We start from the raw sequence: 22,370 nt of genomic DNA, 5'->3' as shown, positions 1-22,370 counted from the left end.
TGCAATATGCATTCATATGGTTATGTATTTCAAGAGAGGATATGGCATACTCACTTGTGAAATTAATTTTTTTTGTGCTTCCTGCATGACTACATTAGCCATGGCCAGTTCATCATCTTCTATCTGGAGGTCTTTATCTGTTTTGGATCTCATTGCCAATAGTTTAATCTCCTTTGAACTCAAAACTTCAAATGTATCTGAAAGCAGTTCATTGGCTTCCATATCCAGGGGTAGGACGCCATCCACAAAGCAAGCTGGGAGAGAGTACAAAAGATCAGATTTCTAGAAATACTTTAAAATCACATGAAGAAGGTAATGCAATAGCCCTAGGAAGGCCCATCTGGGCAGGTCAGAAGGAGCAACATGAGGAATATTGGATGTTCTAAGGAAGAAAAATAAAAAAGCAAGGGTCGTCTTGCAGCAGGAGGCTCGTATTTGCCACAAATCTGCTGAGTCCACTATCAGCACAGCTTCTTATTTTTAAATATGCATTCTGTTTCAAAAATGTCAGGCATACCCAAAATATTCAAACTGATTTTTGAAGTGATGTTGAATCTCTGCTCATCTGTGAAGTGCTCTAGTAGAAATTTGTAGATCCACATGCGTTTTTCTTTGTTATTCTTTCCCTTCAATGAAAAGAGCTGTTTTTCTCTATAATAAAAATAGAACTTCAATGGATATATGTGCACATAAAAAGAGATCTTTATTATGATATTTAAATCCAATTTAAACCCTATAAATTTAAAGCACAAATACACTATTGGGATACCAATACAGATATTTCCCTCAGAAATATGGTGTCAAAGTATATTCTTACCTTCATCATCTCAATTTAAATATATAAAAAAAAGGCATAGTTTAAGTCTAATCAATCACTTCAGAGGAAACACCTGAAATTGTGACATATACCCCAATTCCTATAATTTGAGAAAATGGTAACGCTGGACTTACTGACCTCTCTGACTGGGGAAATTTGTTGTATTTCTCATGTTTTTCATAACTATTGAAGTGGAAAATACACTCAATGAAATGCTGGAAGAACATGACAGGGTTCCTCTTCAGTAGGAGATGAACCAGGCAGAATTCTCCAAAACTGCAAAGAGAGGGAAACCAAACAAAAAGGATCCATTTACTACTTGAAGATAGCCACTTAAGACATATCACTGCCAAGGCACAGAGAGAATAGGATTGTAAAAAACAGTTATACTTTCCCCCAATAAATACTAGACAATGTTGAACTCTATCAAGTGAAGTACTGTTGTATTCAAAGTAAGGAATATATGGTTTCAGCAAGGCTAGCCTGTCTGACCAGAGAGGAGATGGTGGTTGAGGGAGTTTAAAGCCCTGTCTGGTACATGTTGTATCCTGTCTGTTTCTAAGGATGCTTTGTTGCTTCAAATCAAAAGGAAGATACAAATTTAGCTCATTTTGCCTGTCTCTCAACAACTTTCCTTTTTGGAAATCAAGGTCAGAGTGAAAAATCTTCCCCATCAAGGTTCCTTCCAAATTTCTAATGGTCTTATTATTCAGTCACAGTAACAACAACAACAACAACAACAACAACAACAACAACACAACAACAACAACAACAACAACAACAACAATCCACTTCGATAAGCAAAAGCTGCTTGTCATTATAATTATAATGATGATCTGAGTCAGAAAACTTGGGCCATTTCCTTCTATTTTGAGCTTAATGTCTATAATAATATGAATCAAAGTAATTTTTTTATTTTTTTATTTTTTTTTTAAAGAGTTGATTTTTTTAAAAATAACTTTTTATTGATAGAACTCATGCCAGGGTAATTTTTTACAACATTATCACTTGCATTCACTTCTGTTTCGATTTTTCCCCTCCCTCCCTCCACCCCCTCCCCCAGATGGCAAGCAATCCTTTACATGTTGAATAGGTTACAGTATATCCTGGATACAATATACGTGTGCAGAACCAAATAGTTTTCTTGTTGCACAGGGAGAATTGAATTCAGAAGGTATAAATAATCCGGGAAGAAAAACAAAAATGCAAGCAGTTTATATTCATCTCCCAGTGTTCTTTCTTTGGGTGTAGCTGCGAAAGTAATTTTTTTAAAAAGCCAGGAATCTCTGAAAGACTACAGATTAGCTATATTAGTTCTTCATTCTCAGTATTCTTTTCCCAAAAAATGCTCTAATTACAAGCAAACTGAATTTGGGCCAATAGGCTCAGAAAGATTGCACATATTGCATATATTGAGCCTCCTCACAAAATTAAAAGAAAAGAATGGGTGGAGGGAAGGGCGGGATAGAGTTTTTAACTCAGAATTAAAATTAAAAAAGAATACTTGTAATTAATTACTTAATTAAAAAATAAAAGAAAAATTATAGTCCTCTCCTCCTTTATCTCTCCTTGTTGGTAGTGAGGTCAAACTTCTATGGATAACTTATTTCAATTTATGGTTATGAAAGCTGAAAGTGGTAAGAACATCATTGTTATTTATGCATGTACTTTTAGACTCTATATCTCATGTTCCACTCTCCTATTAAATATAATCAGCTGATATTTTGAATAACCATCCTTTGAGAATGTATCCTCTAGAACAAAACTGTCCAGTATGTAACTCACAGGCCACAGCATTCCCAATTGTGAACCCAACCAGACTAAAAGGTAATTGAATAATGTTTAACAAAATAAATAAAATTATAATAAAAAATTAGGTAATATATTTAAAAATTAAGTTAAAAGGTAATTAGCAGGAATCTTTATGTAAAGATTTGTGGTCCCTATTTCTATTTGAGTTTGACACCACTGCATTTAGTGTCATCCTTCAAATGGCATTACTATATCAAGGTCAATGTATAGTGTGTCTGATTATGGCTGATCAGACCAATACAAGCTTAGAAAACTTTGACATAGGCACAAATAGTCTGTTTGAAAATTTGGAATAGAGATGTCACTAAATTTGCGAAAGTCATCTTTCTTTAGAGCTACAGAAATTTTGTTTTACTCACAGAGTATATTGCATTCTTTGATGCGGGCACTGGATTTGTAGGGTAGTTCTACACCTAAGCCCCAGCATAAAAGCAACATCCTGGGAGCCTTTTCTATCTATTAGTATATGCCAAAACGGAAAACTTCACTTGCATAAAGTCAAGATATTGACTTTAGTCCATCCACCATGTCTGAATTGATATATAACTTCCATTTTAGAAGTATAAATGAATTTTTTTTACAAAGAATTAAAATTGTATTATACTCTCAACTGTCAATGCTAATTCAATGAAGGGAGAACAAAGGCAAGGTCAATCCAAAAATAAATTATATTTGGCTTTGGAATGCACTGGAATTTTTCTGCAAATTTAAACTTCCTAATGTTTTTCCTTAAGACTAATACTACAATTATTTTACATTCTTTGTATACATAATCAATAGTATGGAGATGTGGCTCAAAAACACACTGGAAATCTGACCAGGTTAAAAAAAAAACAAAAAAACCCAGAACAGATCATTTGTATAGGTAACTAAGAACTCATATTCATCTAAGAAACAGGAAGTAACTGTTTGGGAAACTTGTGATGGCAAGATTGTAATCCTATTGAAATGAAGGAAAATACCTAGGAAAAAAAGGTAATTAAGGCCTATATGAAACACTGGTTTGCTATAATGATAGCTAGCCAGTAAATTAATAGATAAGCTATATTGTTCTTAACCAGCTCTGTATGGTATCAATTGACAAGCATTTATGAAGTGTCTACCAGGTCTTTTATTTCATTGTTGGGTATACAAAGAAATCAAACAACCTCTGCCCTCAAAGGATTTACATTCCATTAGGAGACAACAAAAACATAAGTAAATGTATATAAATGCATACAAAGTAAATACAAGGTAAATTTCTGGAGGGGAGAGCCTTGGGAGTTGGGGTTCGAGGGGGAAAAGGAAAGGCTTCATGTAGAAAGTATTCCTTTAAGCAAGTCCCCTACTTGGGGTTCTGGCTTGGAATGTCAAATGTTCATCTATTTACATGCAAAGTCAAAAGAATAAGTAGGCAACAGTAAGCTTTCAATCAACCTGCAAATCTATCTCCTAGTGAGTAGTTCATTTAAAGAGCCATCAAAATAAATATAACCAACATTAATTGTTAAAGAGCTAGCTTTATACAGAAAATTAAGGCCTAAAGTGAAAACTGAGTCAGTAAGCATCTCAAAATGAGTTTCTAGTAGCTACAGATGGTGTGTGCCTTCAATCTTGACCTCTGTCATTGTACAGCTTGCTTTTTTAAAGGCTTAAGTTCTAACCTGGACTAAACTTTCAAAACTTTATCCCTGCTAAAGATACTTTAACAAACTTGGTTGAGGCAGATTACTGATTAACTATATTATCTTTTCAGCTGAAGTTTTTCAAAATGATCTTTTTGTTTTGTAGGTGACTAGATTATTCAATATCAATAATTCTATAATAAGACTCAATTAATTAAAGCAGAAACATAAATAAGATCCCTGGAGTATCTTATAGAAAACAGATATAGTTAAACCTGAACAAAAAGTATCATTCTGCTGAAGATAATAAAACTATATTTGTAATATCTCTACATCATTTTCATTTTCAAAAGGCAGCAAAATCTAAGTCAGTTCAGACTTTCTCCCAGACCATATTCGTAAGCCAGACTAAAGCAAAAATCTGCTAAATTATCCCCTGGAAATTGGCGATTTGTACTTTAGAAACTATGAATACGGTGCTGCAATGGCACCACCTAGTGGACTCAAAGGAAACTATCTCAGCATTGAACACACTGCTAAAGGGCAATTTTACATGAGGGCAAACTTATATATTCCCAGAACCTGATGAAGACAATCTGGTTTCAAAATAAATTCATCCCTTTGCCATTGTTGACTGTTACCTCACTGTGAAACTTTACGAGCAAATGACTTTACAGAAGACCTTGGACATTGTCGTATAACATTTATGATCTCATGGACCAAACTGTTGAGTTGACAAAGACATTGGAGTGATTTGCTATTTCCTTTTCCAATGGATTAAGGCAAACAGAGGTTGAATGACCCGCCCAGGCTCACCCAGCTAGTAAATGCCTGAGGCCAAATTTGAACTCAGCTCTTCCTAACTTCAGACTCAATGTTCTATTCACTGAGCCATCTAACTGCCTCCTACTTTGAATATATTTTAGACAAATTAAAAAATTAGGCTAGGAAAAGAACATGTTGATTTACAGAATCTGACTGCTTTAGGAGATAAAAAAAATCATGGTTTCATAATCAAACTAAATTTTGAATAGAATCTCAGAATGTGGGAGGCTGAACTTGAAGATGGATAGGATGTTAGAAGGCGAAATAGGATAGTAAGAAAAGGGGAAAAGGATATTTTCTGACTTTTAAAAAAACTTTCTCCTACCTCGTACTCCCCAAGTTTCCTTCAGTATCATAATCTTTCTCCTCCATAACAACTGCAAATGACTGGTCCAGTATTTAAAAAAAAGTCAGGGAATTTGTATTTGTCACTTAAAAAATTTTTATCCCTCAATTCATTATTAGAAAATATTATTAAGTATTTCTAATTATGTTTGGGATGATGTTAGACATTATGCCGAGAGTATAAAGACCTGTCCCTGTATTAGAGGTATAATTTATTTAATAGTAGGAGAGTGCTACATAACTAATATGGTCTACCTCCTAGTTATCCAAAAATGGGAAATTCATAATAAACCAGTCAATAAATATTTATTAAGTGCCTATGTGCCAGGTACTGCACTAAGCACTGAGCATACAAAGAAAAACAAAAAACAGCCCCTAATCTCAAACAGCTCCTAATAATAAATGGGGAAACAACCTATAAACAACTAAAAACAGAATAATTACAAAATAATTAACTAGAATTAAGAGGGATTGTGAAATGTTTCCTGCAGAAGGTAATTTTAGCTAGGACTTGAAGGAAGCCGAAGAAGCTGGTAAAAGAGATGAGGAGGAAGAGCATTCCAAGCAAGGGTGAACAGCTAGGAAAAAATGCCTGGAGCCTGGGGATGCAGTGTCTTGTTCATGGAACAGCAATAAGGCAACTGTTACTACATCAAACAGTACATGGAGGGGCATAAAAGTGACAAGCAAGAGAGTCCTAATTTCTGAAGGGTTCTGTATGCAACTCAGTATTTTGTATTTGATCCTGAGGCAACAAAGAGCAACTAAGTAGGGGAATGACATGGTCGGATCAGAAATTTAGGAAAATCACATTGCTGGCTGAGTGGAGAATGAACTGGACTGGGAAAAGACTGGAGGCAGACAGATTCACCTATAGATCATTACAACAGTTCAGGAGAAATTAGATGATTGCATCAGGATAATGGTGGTATCAGAAAAATGAAGGGGGAATAATTAAAAGTTGTTACAAAGTTAGCAACAGACTATATGAGTAGTGAGAATAAGGAACTGAAGATGACAGCTAAGTTGTGAGGGACTGGGAGAATGGTGGTAGCAATAATAGAAAAGTTCAGGAAGAAAAAGGGTTTGGGGTAGAAATAATGAGTTCAGTTGGGGGAATGCTGAATTTAAGATATTTACAGGACATACAGTTTTAGATGTCTAATAGGTAGGTTGGAGATATAATGCTAGAAGTCAGCAGAGAGATCAGGTTATATATAGATTTGAGAATCGAGATAGAAATGGTAATTGAATCAATCCATGGGGGCTGATGAGATCACCAAGGGAAAGAATTAAGAGAGAAAAGAGAAGAGAGTCCAGGACAACTTCCTGTGAAATGTCTGCACTTAGCAGGAATGACCCAGATGAAAATCCTCCAAAGGAGACTGAATAGGAGCACTCAGACCAATAGAAAAAAAAAATGCCTCACAAATCCACAAAACTAGGAGAAAACAGTATCTTGAAAACTTAGAAAAGAATATCAAAAACGAGAGAGTGATTAACAGTATCAAAAGATGCAGATAGGTCAAGAAAACTGAGTTTTGAGTAAAGGCTACTGGATCTGGCAATTAGAATATCACTGGTAATTTTGGAGAGCTGTTCCAGTCAAATGACCACAGAAATTTAAGACAGGAATGAGAAGAGAAAGTGAAGGTACCTTGCAGATAGCCTTCTAGGGAAGGATGGCCAAAAAGGCTAGAGAGATGGGACAAGAGCTAATTGAGATGGATGGAATAAATGAGAGCTATATAAAAACACAGGAGACATAGTCATGTTTGTAGGGAAGTAACCAATAGAAAGAGAGAAATTCAAGACGACGTAGAGTGGAGATGTCAGAAGTGGGCAATCTGCTGGGGAAGACAAGAGAGAAATGGGATCACTTAAGCATCTAAAATAAAGCTTCTTAAACTGTGGATTTAAGTTTTCAAATGAGAAGGAAAGTGGAGGGGGACCCATAGGAAGCTGTATGAAAATGTATGGAAGAGCTATTATGGGGGGTGGAATAGTGAATTAAATTTTGTTGTTCAGTCATGACCTCTTTTGGAGTGTTCCTGGTGAAGACAATGGAGTTGTTTATCATTTCCTTCTCCAGCTCATTTTGTAGATGAGGAGCTGAGACAAAATTATATGGATGCCAAAATTGAATGTGAGAGTTGTGAAATTATGATTTATTATCAGTAAATATTTGATTTGTATGCCTATTTCATATACCTGGGGTTGTATAAAACTTTCTCAGATGAAAAGGGGTCATGAATGGAAAAAGTCTAAGAATCCCTGATCTAGAAGGATTGACTTTGTTAAGGAGAAAGGTCATCTCTTCCTATGAGATGAGATTAAAAAAAGGAAATAGAGGAGAAAGCATCTGGCTGATGTGGGATAAGGAGGAAGGGAAAAGAAGGAGCTCTCAGTGAAAGGCCCCATTTTTTTTCAAAACAACACCAGGCAAAGTTTTCAAATGAGAAGGAAGGTGGAGGGGGACCTATAGGAAGCTGTATGAAAATGTCTGGAAGAGCTACTGTGGAAGGTGGAATAGTGAATTAAATTTTGTTGTTCAGTCATGACCTCTTTTGGAGTGTTCCTGGTGAAGACAATGGAGTTGTTTGTCATTTCCTTCTCCAGCTCATTTTGTAGATGAGAAGCTGAGACAAAATGGGGTTGAGTGACTTGCCCAGGGTCACACAGTCAGTGAGTGACTGAGGCCAAATAGGAACTCGGGAAGATGAGTCTTCTTGACTCCAGGCCATCCTCTACTCATGGATGGCACTGCCTTGTTCCTCAGTGAGTTAATAAGGGAGGTGGAAAGCATTGCTTAGACAGCAGTTAGAACCAGCTAAGGTTACATAACAATCCACCTTGGTTCAGCAACACACACATAAGACAAGGGCAGCAAATAGTAGGAGTGACCCAAGGCTAAAGTTTGGCGGGGTACAAATGGCAATATAAAGGGACCAAGAACTCAAGAGAAGAAAACCGTAGAGCTGAACTGCTTCACCAAGAGTCTAGATGGGGAAAGAGCATAAAAAAGAAAGCATGGAGGGGTCAGTGTACAGTGTAGACAAAGAATACGTTTTCTCACCAGAAGGCAGAGGGAGAGACACTATGCTAACAGGCTGTGATCAGATAAGGAAATTTCAGAGTTCATACACATGAAAAGTGGTACATATGTGAGTGATAGTGAGGTCAAAAAGGTATGACCATGTTTGCATGCAGCTAAGGTGAAACAGAAAAATAGGAAACAGAAAATGAATAAGTTAAAGGACTAGGAGTCAGGGTATTTGAAAAATTATCAATATGTATGTTGAAGACCCCTAGCATGGGGACAGGAATTGGAGAGAAGAAAGACACTGAGCCAGGCACTAAATTCACCCTACCAATGGGAGGAGAAGAATAGTAGAAATGAGCACTGAAAGGGGGGCCAGAGGCTCTGCCATCATAGGAGGGAGCTAAGACTGAGTGAAAGTCAAAGGATGGAAGGAATGGAAAGACTTAAAATGTCAGTAAGTTTGGAGCAATTCTCTGTATTCCAAAACACATGTCCTCCAAAGGACATGATGGAAGGGGTGGGTGGTTTAGAGGTGGGAAATGAAGAAACTAGGGGAGGAAAGCTTGACTTTATATTTATGGCTTTAGAGAATGTGAACTAGACCATTAATCTTCTATTACTGTTTTGTTACATATGAAATGTTCTCATTAAAAAAAAATCTGATGGAAACTAAAGTCCTTCTACAAAAAACAGAGGAAAATATTTGAGACCATATTTAGAACCACAGAGACCCATTATTATGAGCTATTTATAGCTAATGAACTCCTTCAAAACCTTTTCCCAATAATGGTTGCTTTTGCCATGGTATTCAACATGCCCTTTTCCAGTTTCAGACTTGCTCTAAAATATTATTCATACAACATAATCCAGTGGTTGCACGTTCTATCACAGACCATTTCTCATCCCCTTGAAAATAAATTTCAAAGGAAATCTGTTACAGAAGGATAAGAATTAACAATTGGCAAAGTACCATGTTTTCTTTTCTTTCCTAACTCCCATATCTTAAGTGTCTCACCCTTATAAGACTCATCTCTTGTGACTTGTCAAATGGTTCAAAATCAGAAACAGATAGTAATCTATCAATGTAAATGTTTCAAAGAAAAATCCACTGCCATCTGCTTGCTGCTGTAGCCCAGAGGTAGCTGGTGGCTCAGTGGAGAAAGTACTAGGCCTAGAGTCAGGAAGATTTGAATTCAAATTCAGCCTAAGAAACTTACTAGCTATGTTGTCCTAAGTCACTTATCTTTAGTTTATCTTAATTTCTTCAATTTAAAATGGGCAGTTAGGTAAAACAGTGGATAGAGAACCAGGGCTGGAATGAGAAAGACTCATCTTCCTGAATTTAAACCTGGTCTCAGATACTTAGTAGCTATATAAGGTATATAAGGAGGAAGGGAAAAAAAGGAGCTCTCAGTGAAAGGCCTCAATTTTTTCAATACAATACCAGGCAAAGTCCTCAACAGAGAAGGAAGGGGGAAGAGGAGCCATAGGAAGCTGTATAAAAATGTCTGGAAGACCTATTGTGGAGGGTTAACCATTTGCCTCAGTTTCTTCATCTGTAAAATAAGCTAGAGAAAGAAATGGTAAACCAAATCCCAAATGGAGTCACAAAGGGTTTGACACAACTGAAAAATAACTCAATAACAACAAAATGGGGATAATAATAGCACCTGTATCAATAGTAGTTGTAAGGATCAAATGAGATATTTATTTTTTAAAAAGCTTTAAGTACATTGTCTGGCATACAATTGGTGCTATATAAATCCTTATACCTTCTCTAAGGACTATTGAGGCCTTTCTCTCTGACTTGCTGCTGAAATCTCCTATATGTGGTGTTTCCCTAATTCAAACATGATTTCTGCTTTATTATTTACATCTCTAGTACTTTGCACATAATAAGTGCTTAATAAATGAATTTATTTATTCATATGCTCATATACACAGGGCTTTATTCCAACTCTTAAGATTCTTTTCTTTACATATCAGCTCTATAAAATAAAACTTATGTTTTTTGAAACTAAATGTAATTTAGTTTAGTGGTCAACATTTAATGGTCAACAAAATTAAGTCAGGAGCCAATGGCTACTGTTCTATAAATTCTGACTCAACCAGAGCACATTCTCTTATTAGAACTCTTAAGTAGGGTTACAAAGCATAGTTAATGCTAAGAAAATTACATGCTACTCAATGTGATTAAGATTCAAAAAAAACTGAATACAGATCAAAGCTCGCTACAACTTTCACCAATTTCATTTTATTTACTGAAATATTCACATTACTTAATGCTAAATTAATTAGGTAGAAAAGAGATAATTAATAGCTATAAGTTATTATTTAAAATTTAGTTAAGTAATTTGCTATCTCAAAATTTGGGGGAAAAGATATATCATACCTGGAAATTTCTGGATGTTGATCCACCAGAGAACTTACAAACCTAAAGAAGAGTGATCCCTTCCATTTCACAAATTCTTCCTAGGGGGACAGAAAACAGAATATTTTAAGACTTGCTAAAGACATAAATCTTAAGTGTATTCATTGCCTAGTTCCCTAAAGTAGCTTTCCTCTAGTTAATGTCAGCTCTTTTCAGATATTCATTTTTTTCCTGCTGTTCATCAGTTCAATTGATTAGACTTTGGTTCTAATGATATGAAAATCAAGAACTTAGATATCCAATAAGTCAACCACAGGCTCACATATTTTGCTCTGTTCAGTAGCCACATAATCTATATCAACCATCTCAAAAACCAATCTCTTGTCAGGAAAAAATACTGCTGACAGTGTAGACAAATCAGTTAGGAATCATCACTAGTAGTGATAAAATGACTCAAAGTCAGCTATATCATAGTAGGCTCTTCATTCTCTCTCTTTCTTTTTCTTTTCTTTCTTCTCTTTCTTTCATTCTTTCTCTCTCTTTCTTTGCAAGGGAACTGGAGATAAGTGACTTGCCCAGAGTCGCACAGGAAAGAAGTGTTAAATGTCTGAAGGCAGATTTGAACTTGGGTCCTCCTGACTTCAAGATTGGTGTCTATCCACTATGCCATTTAGCTGACCCTATTTCTTGTTGTATGCCTATGAAACCTGGACAGTACCAATGCCATGCCAGTTAACAGAATCTCTTCCATTTGAATTATCTCAGCAAGATTCTGAAGCTCAATTGGCAGGATAATGTAACAGACTCTGAGGTTCTTTCTCAAACTAACCAGCCAAATATTACAACTTTACTGAAGAGAATGCAACTCCATTGGACTAGTCACAATGGTCGAATGCCAAATGTATGCTTGCCAAAAAGAGTATTTTATGGAGAATTCACACAGGGCAAGAGCTCACAAGATGGCCTTGCTTAAGAACTTTAGAATCTATTGTATGACAGGGGAGACACTCAGCATGGCATATCCTCACCAGAAAAGATGTTGTGCTCTAATGAGTGATGCAGAATTGAATGAGCCCGAAAGAAACATGAGATGCATACAATTAAAGAATCCATCCCAAATGTTCATAGCTACAGTTTATGTCCAACCTGTGGCAGAGCACTCCAAGCTCATTTTGGTCTGATCAACCACAAGCAGACACACTGTATCTGACTCTAACATGAAGATGTCATTTGGGTTTTTGTCAAGAACTAAGCACAACAACAAATAGACTCTTAATAACTGCTTGGTGACTGATCTTGAAGGCAGAATAGAAAAATGGAAATGGAAAAGTGAATTTGGAAACAGAGGATCTTGGTTCAAGTGTACGACTTTTTACATGGGTGATATTGTTCTCATGTCCAGCTCTTCCTAACCCCATCTGGGGGTTTTCTTGGCAAAGATACTGGAGTATTTGTTATTTCTTTCTCCAGTTTATTTTACAGATGCAGAAACTCAAGCAAATAGGTTACGTAACTTGTTCACAGCAGCACAGGGTTAAAAAAATGTCTGATAGTAGATTTGAACTCAGAAGGATGAGTCTTCCTGACTTCAGGCCTGGCACTTAATCTACTGTGCCACCTAGCTGACCGCCCATCTGGGTAATCTTCATCACAATGAGGCTGTTTTCTCAGCTTTAGTCACTGTAGGTAAGGAAACCATAGGATTTCTATGGTTACTTTCAGTTGTAAATCCTACAGTTTACAGTTAAAAGGTTAGCATATAAGTTACTAAAAATCCCAATACAATGGAAGAATACATAACTAAATTAAATTCCCACTTTTAAAGGCTAGCAATCCTTGTTCCCCCCATAGTGGTCTAGACATATTTTCCATGTAAAAATAAACAAACTTTACATAGCCCTAATATATCTGAGCCCAAAGGTACAAAGAATAAATAAACAAAGACATGAGAAAGCTGTGCTTTGAACTGGAACTATTTTCTGAAGTCATATACAAAGTAGGACGTTTTGCTAAATTCCAAATGGAAGTATATGTGAAGAGTTGCTTATTTAGCTCCATCAAGATCAACCAACTACCAATCACTGGGATCCTCTGTCCCAATGATTCATTATGAATGAAGTCCTCAATGACTTCAGTGTCCCCCTTACAGTTTTCTTCTCCGTCCAAGACCACCCTCATTCTTGTTGACAATATTCAATGAAGACCCTAACATTCTGGCAATCAGTTAATTAACCTCCTCCCTGACTTCTACGAAATAAAGAATGTCAGAAACAGAATTAATGGACCTCAAAGACCTGATGTCCATGTGTAACTAAATAACAACAGTTAATTTAAAGAAGTTGCTAGATTGCTCAATGGATAGTTTGGAGTCAGGATGATCTGAGTTCAAATCTGACCTCCGACACTTCTTAACTGTGGGAGCCTGGGCAAGTCACTTAACCCTGTTTGCCTTAATCCACTGGAGAAGAAAATGGCAAACCATCCATTATCTTTGCCAAGAAAATCCTTTTGTCAGCATGACCTATGAAGTCACTAACAGTTGGAATAATCACTACAATCAAATAATAATATTAATACCAGCTAATAGATAATAACATATGTGAGGCACTGTGTTAAGGCTTTACAATTACTATCTCATTTGATCCTCAAAACAATCCTGTGACATAGGTGCTACTATTATTCCCATTTTACGTTGAGGAAACTGTGAGAGACAGTGGTTAAGTGATTTGCCCAGCATCACTAAATTGGGATTTAAAGTGATTCCAGGCACTCTTATTTGCTGTACCATTTAACTGATTAAAGATTCTCTCCACATAATTAACAAGTGGTTTCTATTCTATTTCTAGCACCTTACTGACCAAAAAAGATAAGTATTTTGCAAACCTTAAGGTATACAAATACTAGTTATCATTGTTATTATTATGGCTACACTTTATTTTTTTTTTAATTAAAGCTTTTTATTTTCAAAACATATACATGGATAATTTTTCAAGATTGACCCTTGTAGAATTCTGGGGACAGAGTCAAGATGGAAGAGACGACTCATGTTTCTTTCTGATCTTCTCCTACAACCCTTAGACTAATTGGCAAAATCCAGCCTCTGAATTAACTCTGGACCATCAGAACCCACAAATATTGGGAGTGCAATAAATTATCAGTAGAAGATAATTTCGAAAATAGCCAGAAAATGTCTGTTTCAATTGGAAACAGGAGAGAAGCAGCCAAGCACAAGCAGGCTGAGCACAGGCACCAATACAGACAGTGCAGAGCTGCAGGGTAGTGCAGACTCCACTAGTGGTGCAGACTTTGCATGGTAGAGAATCTAGAGAGAGGAAACAGACCAGAAAAGGTCTGTTTCAATCGGAAATGAGAGGGAATCAGCCTAATACAAGCTGACTACAAACACCAGCGCAGACACCACAGAATCCTGGGGCGTTGCTGACTCTGCTGGTGTTGCTGACTTCGCGTGGCAGAGAATCTATGGGGAGGAATCCACAGGAATCTATACCAGTGTTGGCCATTCTTCCCTGATTGCAAGCCAGTAGATCAGCAGAGAAGTTAGAAAATATCCAATACAAACATAAAAGGTAAATAGTGAACCCCAAAACGCAAGAATCTCACAGAACCTGGACAAGCCCACCAGCACAGCCACAGCCCCTTATAGAGAAAGCCAATGCTTATAGAGGTAGCTTGGAAAACCTTCCTTGCCCTGAAAGCAGACGTTAACTTTTTTTTTTTTTTTTTTTTTAATGTGTAACAAAGAGAACTCTGACAATAGATAGCTTTTATGGTGAAAGTGAAGAACAGATTTCAACTCCTGAGGAGACTAAAGGCAGATTGTCTCCAGATGAAGCCCAAAAGGTGATAACACAAGGCTCTCCTAGAAGAAATTAAAAAGGATCTTAAAAGAGAGGTAAAAGAAAAATGGGGAAAGGAAATAAAAGCTTTGCAAGAGGTTTGGAAAAGGCATATAACTCATTAAAAGATTTGATAAAATGGAAAAAGAAAGCAACTCTCATAAAAACAGAATTTGTTATACAGAAAAAGAAAATAATTCCTTAAAAAATAGAATTTGTGAAATGGAAAAAAATTCCATAGAACAAAACAACTCATTTAAAAATTCAATTGGACAAATACAAAAAGGAAAAAAAAAATTAAATGAAGAAAAATTTGTGGGATGCAGCCAAAGCAGTAATAAGGAGAGATTTAATAAGGAGAGATTTTATATCTCTAGATGCTTACTTGCATAAAAGAGAGAAAGAGAAAATCAATAAATTGGGCTTGCAACTAAAAAAGCTAGAAAAAGAACAAATAAAAAACCCCCAATCAAATAAATACTAAACTTGAAATCCTAAAAATAAAAGATCAATAAAATTGAAACTAAAAAAACTACTGAATAAATAAAACTAAGAGTTGGTTTTATGAAAAAAAAATAGATAAGCCTTTAGTTAATTTGATTAGAAAAAGGAAAGAGGAAAATCAAATTGTTAGTCTTAAAAACGAAAAGGGAGAACTTATCTACCAAATGAAGAGGAAATTAGAGCAATTATCAGGAGTTACTTTGCTCAACTTTATGCCAATAAATTGGACAACCTAAGTGAAATGGAGAAATATCTACAAAAATATAGATTACCCAGATTAACAGAAGAGGAAACAAATTACTTAAATAGTCCCATTTTAGTAAAAGAAATAGAACAAGCTATTAATCAACTCCCTAAGAAAAAATCCCCAGGACCAGATGGATTTGAATGGATGGATGTGAATTCTACCAAACATTTAAAGAACAATAAACTCCAATACTATATAAACTATTTGAAAAAATAGGAAATGAAGGACGCCTACCAAATTCCTTTTTTAACAGACATGGTACTAATACCTAAACCACGTAAAATGAAAATAGAGAAAGAAAATCATAGACCAATTTCCCTAATGAATAATGATGCAAAAATCTTAAATAAAATACTAGCAAAGAGATTACAGAAAATCATCCCCAGGATAATACCCTACGACCAAGTAGGATTTATACCAGGAATGAAGGGTTGGTTCAATATTAGGAAAACTATTAGCATAATTGACTATATCAATAACCAAATTAACAAAAACCATATGATTATCTCAATAGATGCAGAAAAAGCAGTTGGTAAAATCCAACATCCATTTCTAATAAAAATACTAGAGAGTATAGGAATAAATGGACTATCACTTAAACAGTCAATAGCTTCTATTTAAAACCATCAGCAAGCATCATGTGTAATGGGGATAAATTAGAACCATTCCCAATTAAGACCAGGGGTGAAACAAAGTTGCCCACTATCACCATTACTATTCAATATTGTATTAGAAACACTAGCTTTGGCAATAAGAAAAAGAGATTAAAAAATTAGAATAGGTAATGAGGAAAACAATTATCACTCTTTGCATATGATGGTATACTTAGAGAACCCTAGAGAATCAACTAAAAAACTATTAGAAGCAATCCACAACTTTACCAAACTTGCAAGATGCAAAATAAATCCACATAAATCATCAGCATTCTTATACATCACTAACAAAATCCAACAGCAAGAGATACAAAGAGAAATTCCATTTAAAACAACTGTTGCTAATATCTATCTGCCAAGGGAAAGCCAGGAACTATATAAGCAAAACTACAAAAACTTTCCAACAACAACAAAAAAAATCAGATCTAAGCAATTGGAAAAATATCAAGTGCTCATGGATAGGTCGAGCAAATATAACAAAGATGACAATACTCCCTAAACTAATCTATTCATTAGTACAATACCAATCAAACTTCCAAGAAACTATTTTACCGACCTAGAAAAAAAAAAAAAAAAAAATTCATCTGAAGAACAAAATGTTAAGAATTTTAAGGGAACTAATGGGAAAAAAAAAATGTCTTTGTCCAGCCTATGGATCCCTTGCCTCCAGGCACAGTAGGCTTGACCATTTCACCTCCTGAGAGCACTCACAAAACAGTGTCTATCCATACACTGATGTGGGAAACTGGGGAATGTGTAGCTAATATCTCAGTCACTATAATATACTGGTAGACAATGTGTGACTTATCAACCAGAAGTAATAGCATTAGGTTTACTGATACAGCCTCCTAATAGGCAATCTGGTGATATTTACCCACATTTTGACTCCCAGAAACAGAATTCAGAAATATTCTGGACTGCAGCTATTACAGCTGTCCAATGCTCACTATCTATGTAAATGGCATGCCACTGAAAGGGGTGGTAGACACAGGTGCATATCATACAGTCATTAGAGGTGCCAACTGGCCCAGTCACAGGCCAGAGATTAAGACAGACACCTACATATTTGACATAGGAGAATCAATAGCAGCTAAAGTTAGTGCTACTCCTTTGAGATGGACATATGAAGTTTGAATCAGGAGTTTTTATTCCTTTTATAGTTGAAAAAATCCCCATCAATCTGTGGGGAAGAGACATTTTAGAACAGTTTGGATTACTGTAAGGGTCAGGGGAAGAACCTCACATAATGTAAGAGGAAGTAAAGAGGCTTTGATGCCTGAGGCACCCGGATATGATCTCTGCAGCCGGTACAGATGCCTAGTGACGGGAAGCTCTGGTCATGTTGAGAACGCATCAACAGGAGATGTCTCCTTCCCTTATTGGCTGTGCATGTGACCTCACAGACCCCATATAAGCAGTGGGGACCAGGAAGTAGTTGGAGTTTAATAGGAGTCAGCAGGAGTTCAGTAAGAGTGCAGGAGGAGTGCAGGATGTGAATACATGGAATAAAGTCTTGTGCTTGCAAGTCACTGTGTCTGGGCACTCTGTTGGACACGAGAACCACTGCGTAAAGAGACAGTGGCCAGAAATCTCTGAAGAACTATGATTGGGTAAGATTTCTGAAGGCCTGGGATTAGGCAAGACTAACAATCAGTAACCTCTGGGTGGGAGGTTACAGATTACAATTGAGTACTTCTGCTTTTTAGGCAAGGCTGCTGTTGAAGGCCTGCCAATACTCTTACCTGTTCCTATTCAATGGAAAACTGATACATCAGTGTGGGTGGAACAATGGTTCTTACAAAATGAAAAAATTCAGGCCTTATTTGATATAGTACAGGAGCAACTTGACCAAGGACACTTACAACCTTCTCTAAGTCCTTGGAATTCCCCTGTATTTGTTGTAAAAAAAGAAATCTGGAAAATGGAGGATGTTGACTGATTTAAGAAAGAATGGAAGGGACCAGACAAGTTAACTGTTTGGGAGAGAGGATTTGCTTGTATCTCTACAGATGGAGAAGGAATCAGATGAGTGCCAACAAGCCATATTTGCCTTATCCATCAGAGAGAGACAGAAAAGAGAAAACCCTTGAAACGAAAGAAGAAGACCCAAGAAACATCAGTTGGCAATAGAGGAAAGGACCCGAGACAGGGCTAAAATAGAGAAGTTGATCAGTGGAGTAGTTTAGGTTCACAGAACAAAATAGTCAATGATTGATTATAGCAATCTAGTATTTGACAAACCCAAAGGCCCTAGCTTTTGGGACAGTGTTGGCATACAGGAGCCACCTGACAGCGGCTGCTGGAGATCCAACCCAGACCTGCAGAATGGATCTGTGAGAGAACGATACAAGGAGACTGAGAGGCTATTGCTGTTCTCTGATCTGACTGAGAAGCCATTGCTTTGTCTGACTTAGGTATGACTGCCTGTTCCCAGTTCTTATATACGTTATTATAATTACATCATTACAGCATACTGAATATGTGTGAACTAGAGAACTATTACATCACCATGCTAAGTACTAAGTATATGTAAACCAGATAATCATTGTCTCATCAATTCCTCCCTTCAAATATACTTCTCCAGAATTCCAGCCCTCTACATCTTCCACTTTCTTTTTTTTTAGAACACAGATGGTCACACCCTCCCTGACTTCTCAGGAAAAGAGGTGAAAACACCAAAAAGGAGATGATTATTCCCTCCCTGACTTTTCAGAGAGGTAAGAACACCAAACCAGATATTGTTAGAAGGTTTTTTCTGGGCTGAAGGGTCTCACTTGAAACAGATATACATAAATCCATCAGCATGGGAGGTATTACATAAGCATATAATAATATAACACAGGCTAGTAGTGATGTAACAAACAACATGAATCAACATGAGGAATTATATATGTCCATAAGTCTAAAAATAATCCAAAACCAATCTATTGTCCATTACTTCATAAGTCAAGGAATCCAATGATTCCTGCAGATTTTGAAGTCCTGTAATAGTCACATTAACAATTTTTAATGTTCATGAGTCAACTGAAATGAAAAGATGCTCCAAATCACTATTGATAAGAGAAATGCAAATTAAGACCACTCTGGGATACCATTACACACCTCTCAGATTGGCTAAGATGACAGGAAAAGATAATACTGAATGTTGGAGGGGATTGGGAAAACTGGGACACTGACATATTGCTGGTGGAACTGTGAACAGATCCAACCATTCTGGAGAGCAGTTTGGAACTATGCTCAAAAAATTGTCAAACTGTGCATACCTTTGATATAGCAGTGTTACTCCTGGGCTTATATCCCAGAGAGACAAGACTATATGACAATTCTGATGGATGTGGCTCTCTTCAACATTGAGATGATTCAAACCAGTTCCACTTGTTCAGTGATGAATAGTCAACTACACCCAGAGAGAGAACTAAGGGAAATGAGTGTGGACCACAATATAGCATTCTCACTCTCTCTGTTATTTGCTTGCATTTTGTTTTCTTTCTCAGTTTTTCTTTTTCTTTCTTCTTGATCTGATTTTTCTTGAACAGCAAGATAACTGTATAAATATGTATACATATATTGGATTTAACATATATTTCAACATATTTAACATGTACAGAACTACTTGCCAGCTAGGGGAGGGGATGGAGGGAAGGTGGGGAAAATTTGAAATAAAAGGTTTTGCAAGGGTCAGTGTTGGAAAAATTACCCATGCATATGCTTTGCAAACAAATAAAAAAAAAAAAGAAAAGAATAAAGCCCCTCTTAAGTTGCCGTAGTAAGTTGTTTGCACTCCTAGTGTTTCTTTTGAAGGCAAGATAGGTGCCAATCAGTCTGCACCAGCCTGAGGAATTGTTTGGGCAACTAGGAACTCTTGTAGCAAGCATTCTGGTTCTAATCGAGTTAGGGGCTCTATTTCTTTGCAACCATGAACACAAACCATTTCCACCCTGCAACTGCAACCAGGAACTGAGAAACAGGTAGTGGAGTTGCCAAATGACACTTGGTCTCGCCCAGTACTAGTAAAGAAAGCCCCTATAATCTCTTTCTGACTACTTATCCAACTCCCTTATCATCTCTGGGCAGTGAGAGCTCCCAAAACTGCTGCAGATGTTGTTACTGCTGACTCCAAGGCCCATAGTTGGAGTTGCGGCCATGTGGGCCAGCGCCCTTTCCCAACTCCTCCAAACTCTAACCACCCCAGTTTTGGTCTCCTTTCATTTCATCCTTCTTCTAAAATTGCTTTTTTCAAAATCACCAGATAACTCCAAATTGTCGATCAATTAATCAATAAGAAATTATTAAGTGCCTACCAGGGGCAAGCACAAGATTTCCATTCTTATTCACATGCTACTAGGGTAAATGCACTATGTTTTTATCTAATCTCAACTGGGCCCTAATTGCATCAAGGCAAATCTTGTATTCTACTCCTCAGCTCCCCACCATGGTTGTTAATATCCCCTTATCTTCTGTACCTCTTTCAAAAGCTTTTATTTCATACTCAGCATACTAAGGACACACCAAAAAAAAGGCAAGAGACAGTCTCTGCTGCTCAGGAGCTACAATCTAATGGCGGAGACACCAAATAACTGCCAAAAACCTATATAGAGATAAATAAAAAATAATTAAAAGGAAGATACTAAAAATAAGAGGATTGGGAAAAGCTTCCTGTAGAAAATGGGATTTTAATTGGAACTTGAAGGTAGGCAGAAATGAGAAAGGAAAGCATTCCCAGTACAAGGGACAGCCAGTGAAAATCCCTGAAACCAAGGCGTGGATTATCTTGTTTGTGAAACAATATCACAGAAGGCCAGTATCACTAGAGTAAAGAGGACATGGTGAAGATTTCTTAAGAAGATTGGAAGGGGCGGGGGGAGGAGGGGAGGTAAAAGGGAGAAGAAATGCTAAGTTATGAAGGGATTCAAAAACTAAAAGGATTTTTTCCAAGAGGTCATAAAGCCACTGGAGTTTACAGAGCAGGGATAACATGGTCAGCCCTGTACTTTAGGAAAATAACTTTGGTAGATGAGTGGAAGATGGATTGAATGGAAGAATGGATTGTGCCAGACAAACTCACCAGCAGGGTGCCATAGTCCAAATGTAGGCAATAGAAGCTTACAACAGTATAGGAACAGTTATCAGAGAAGAAAAGGAGGAATGATGATGAAAAGGTTAAATCAAAAGTCCATGAAAAGAGAATGATTAGTGAGGAATTGAGAATGACACCTAAGTTACTAGTCTGGGGGACTAGGAGGTTGGTGATGACCCTGACAGTAACAGGGGAAAAGAGTATAGAGGTTGGAGAAAAGATACTGAATTTAGTTTTAGACATGGTGAGTTTAAGAAGTCTACTATGTCTTTTTTTTTTTTTTTAAAGTCTACTATGTCTTAAAGGAAATGGGAGATGCCAAATAGACAAATTCTAGTACTTTTTCCTAAGACTTAAGACTTTCTGAGCTTTCTACAGCTTTTGAAAATTGAGGACAGTATTATGTATATTAGTGTCTAATATTATGCTTTGCACATAGAAGCTATTTATGGCTTTGATTGCATAAACTTTACATACCTGTAAAAGATTGGTCAGCAAAATAAGAGTCTGCTTTCGGATGAAAGGATCCGAGTCCTTCAGACACACAGAGATATTGGGAATGTATCTGTCCACCATGACCGTGTAGCGAATACACAAATCACACAGAACAATAATCACATTATTACGGACAGCCACTTCTTCACACACCTCCAGCTCACGCACCAGGGCTGCAATGCACTTCTTTGCAAAATCTTCATGCTGTAAACATAATTTGCCTGTAATAGGAGAGAATTAATCAATAATGGCATGTTCTATTTTATGTCTAAATAATCTGAGGCTAAGTTTTCACTTACTATAAGTCAATACAAACCAATCAGCATGAAGCCAATATAAGAAACTAAAGTAAAATTGCACATATTAAAAAGTTCAAGGCAAAGTATCTTTAAAGAAAGTAAATACTAGAGATTTTATGAGAAACATTCCATGAAGAGTCAAAGCCTAATAAAATAAACTTCCTTTGTCTATTAGGCGATGTATCATCCTTACAAATAACATATACCTGAAAGGAACCAAGAAAACTTAACAGATGAGGCACTGAACTTGGAATCCAAAATGTAAGAATTGAATTTTCTTGGTAGTGGTTATTTATTTCCTCTATGTCCTAAATTCTTGTATTCTTGTTCATATGCTTCTTCTGCTTTGACAAACTTTATCTTCTATTTATGCTCCTTATCCCTCCCCACTAACACTTTTTTTTTAGCTCACAAGATTTTG

General features: G+C 36.6%; 1 protein-coding gene across 1 annotated transcript in view; it reads right to left on the bottom strand.

Annotated features, from left to right (window-relative positions):
* NCAPD3 (non-SMC condensin II complex subunit D3) overlaps positions 1 to 22,370 on the bottom strand; it is a 108,723-nt gene that overhangs the window by 20,610 nt on the left and 65,743 nt on the right. Inside the window, exons 23-27 of the mRNA XM_051986645.1 lie at positions 21,633 to 21,871; positions 10,839 to 10,918; positions 956 to 1,093; positions 518 to 651; positions 55 to 254 (exon numbers count right to left, since the gene is read on the bottom strand). Of these exons, the coding sequence (XP_051842605.1) occupies positions 55 to 254; positions 518 to 651; positions 956 to 1,093; positions 10,839 to 10,918; positions 21,633 to 21,871 (791 nt within the window). The remainder of the gene's footprint in view (positions 1 to 54; positions 255 to 517; positions 652 to 955; positions 1,094 to 10,838; positions 10,919 to 21,632; positions 21,872 to 22,370) is intronic.

Source organism: Antechinus flavipes, chromosome 3, assembly GCF_016432865.1.
Source record: "Antechinus flavipes isolate AdamAnt ecotype Samford, QLD, Australia chromosome 3, AdamAnt_v2, whole genome shotgun sequence".
In the NCBI taxonomy this organism is placed as follows: Eukaryota; Metazoa; Chordata; class Mammalia; order Dasyuromorphia; family Dasyuridae; genus Antechinus; species Antechinus flavipes.
This window is presented reverse-complemented; position numbering and strand designations above follow the sequence as displayed.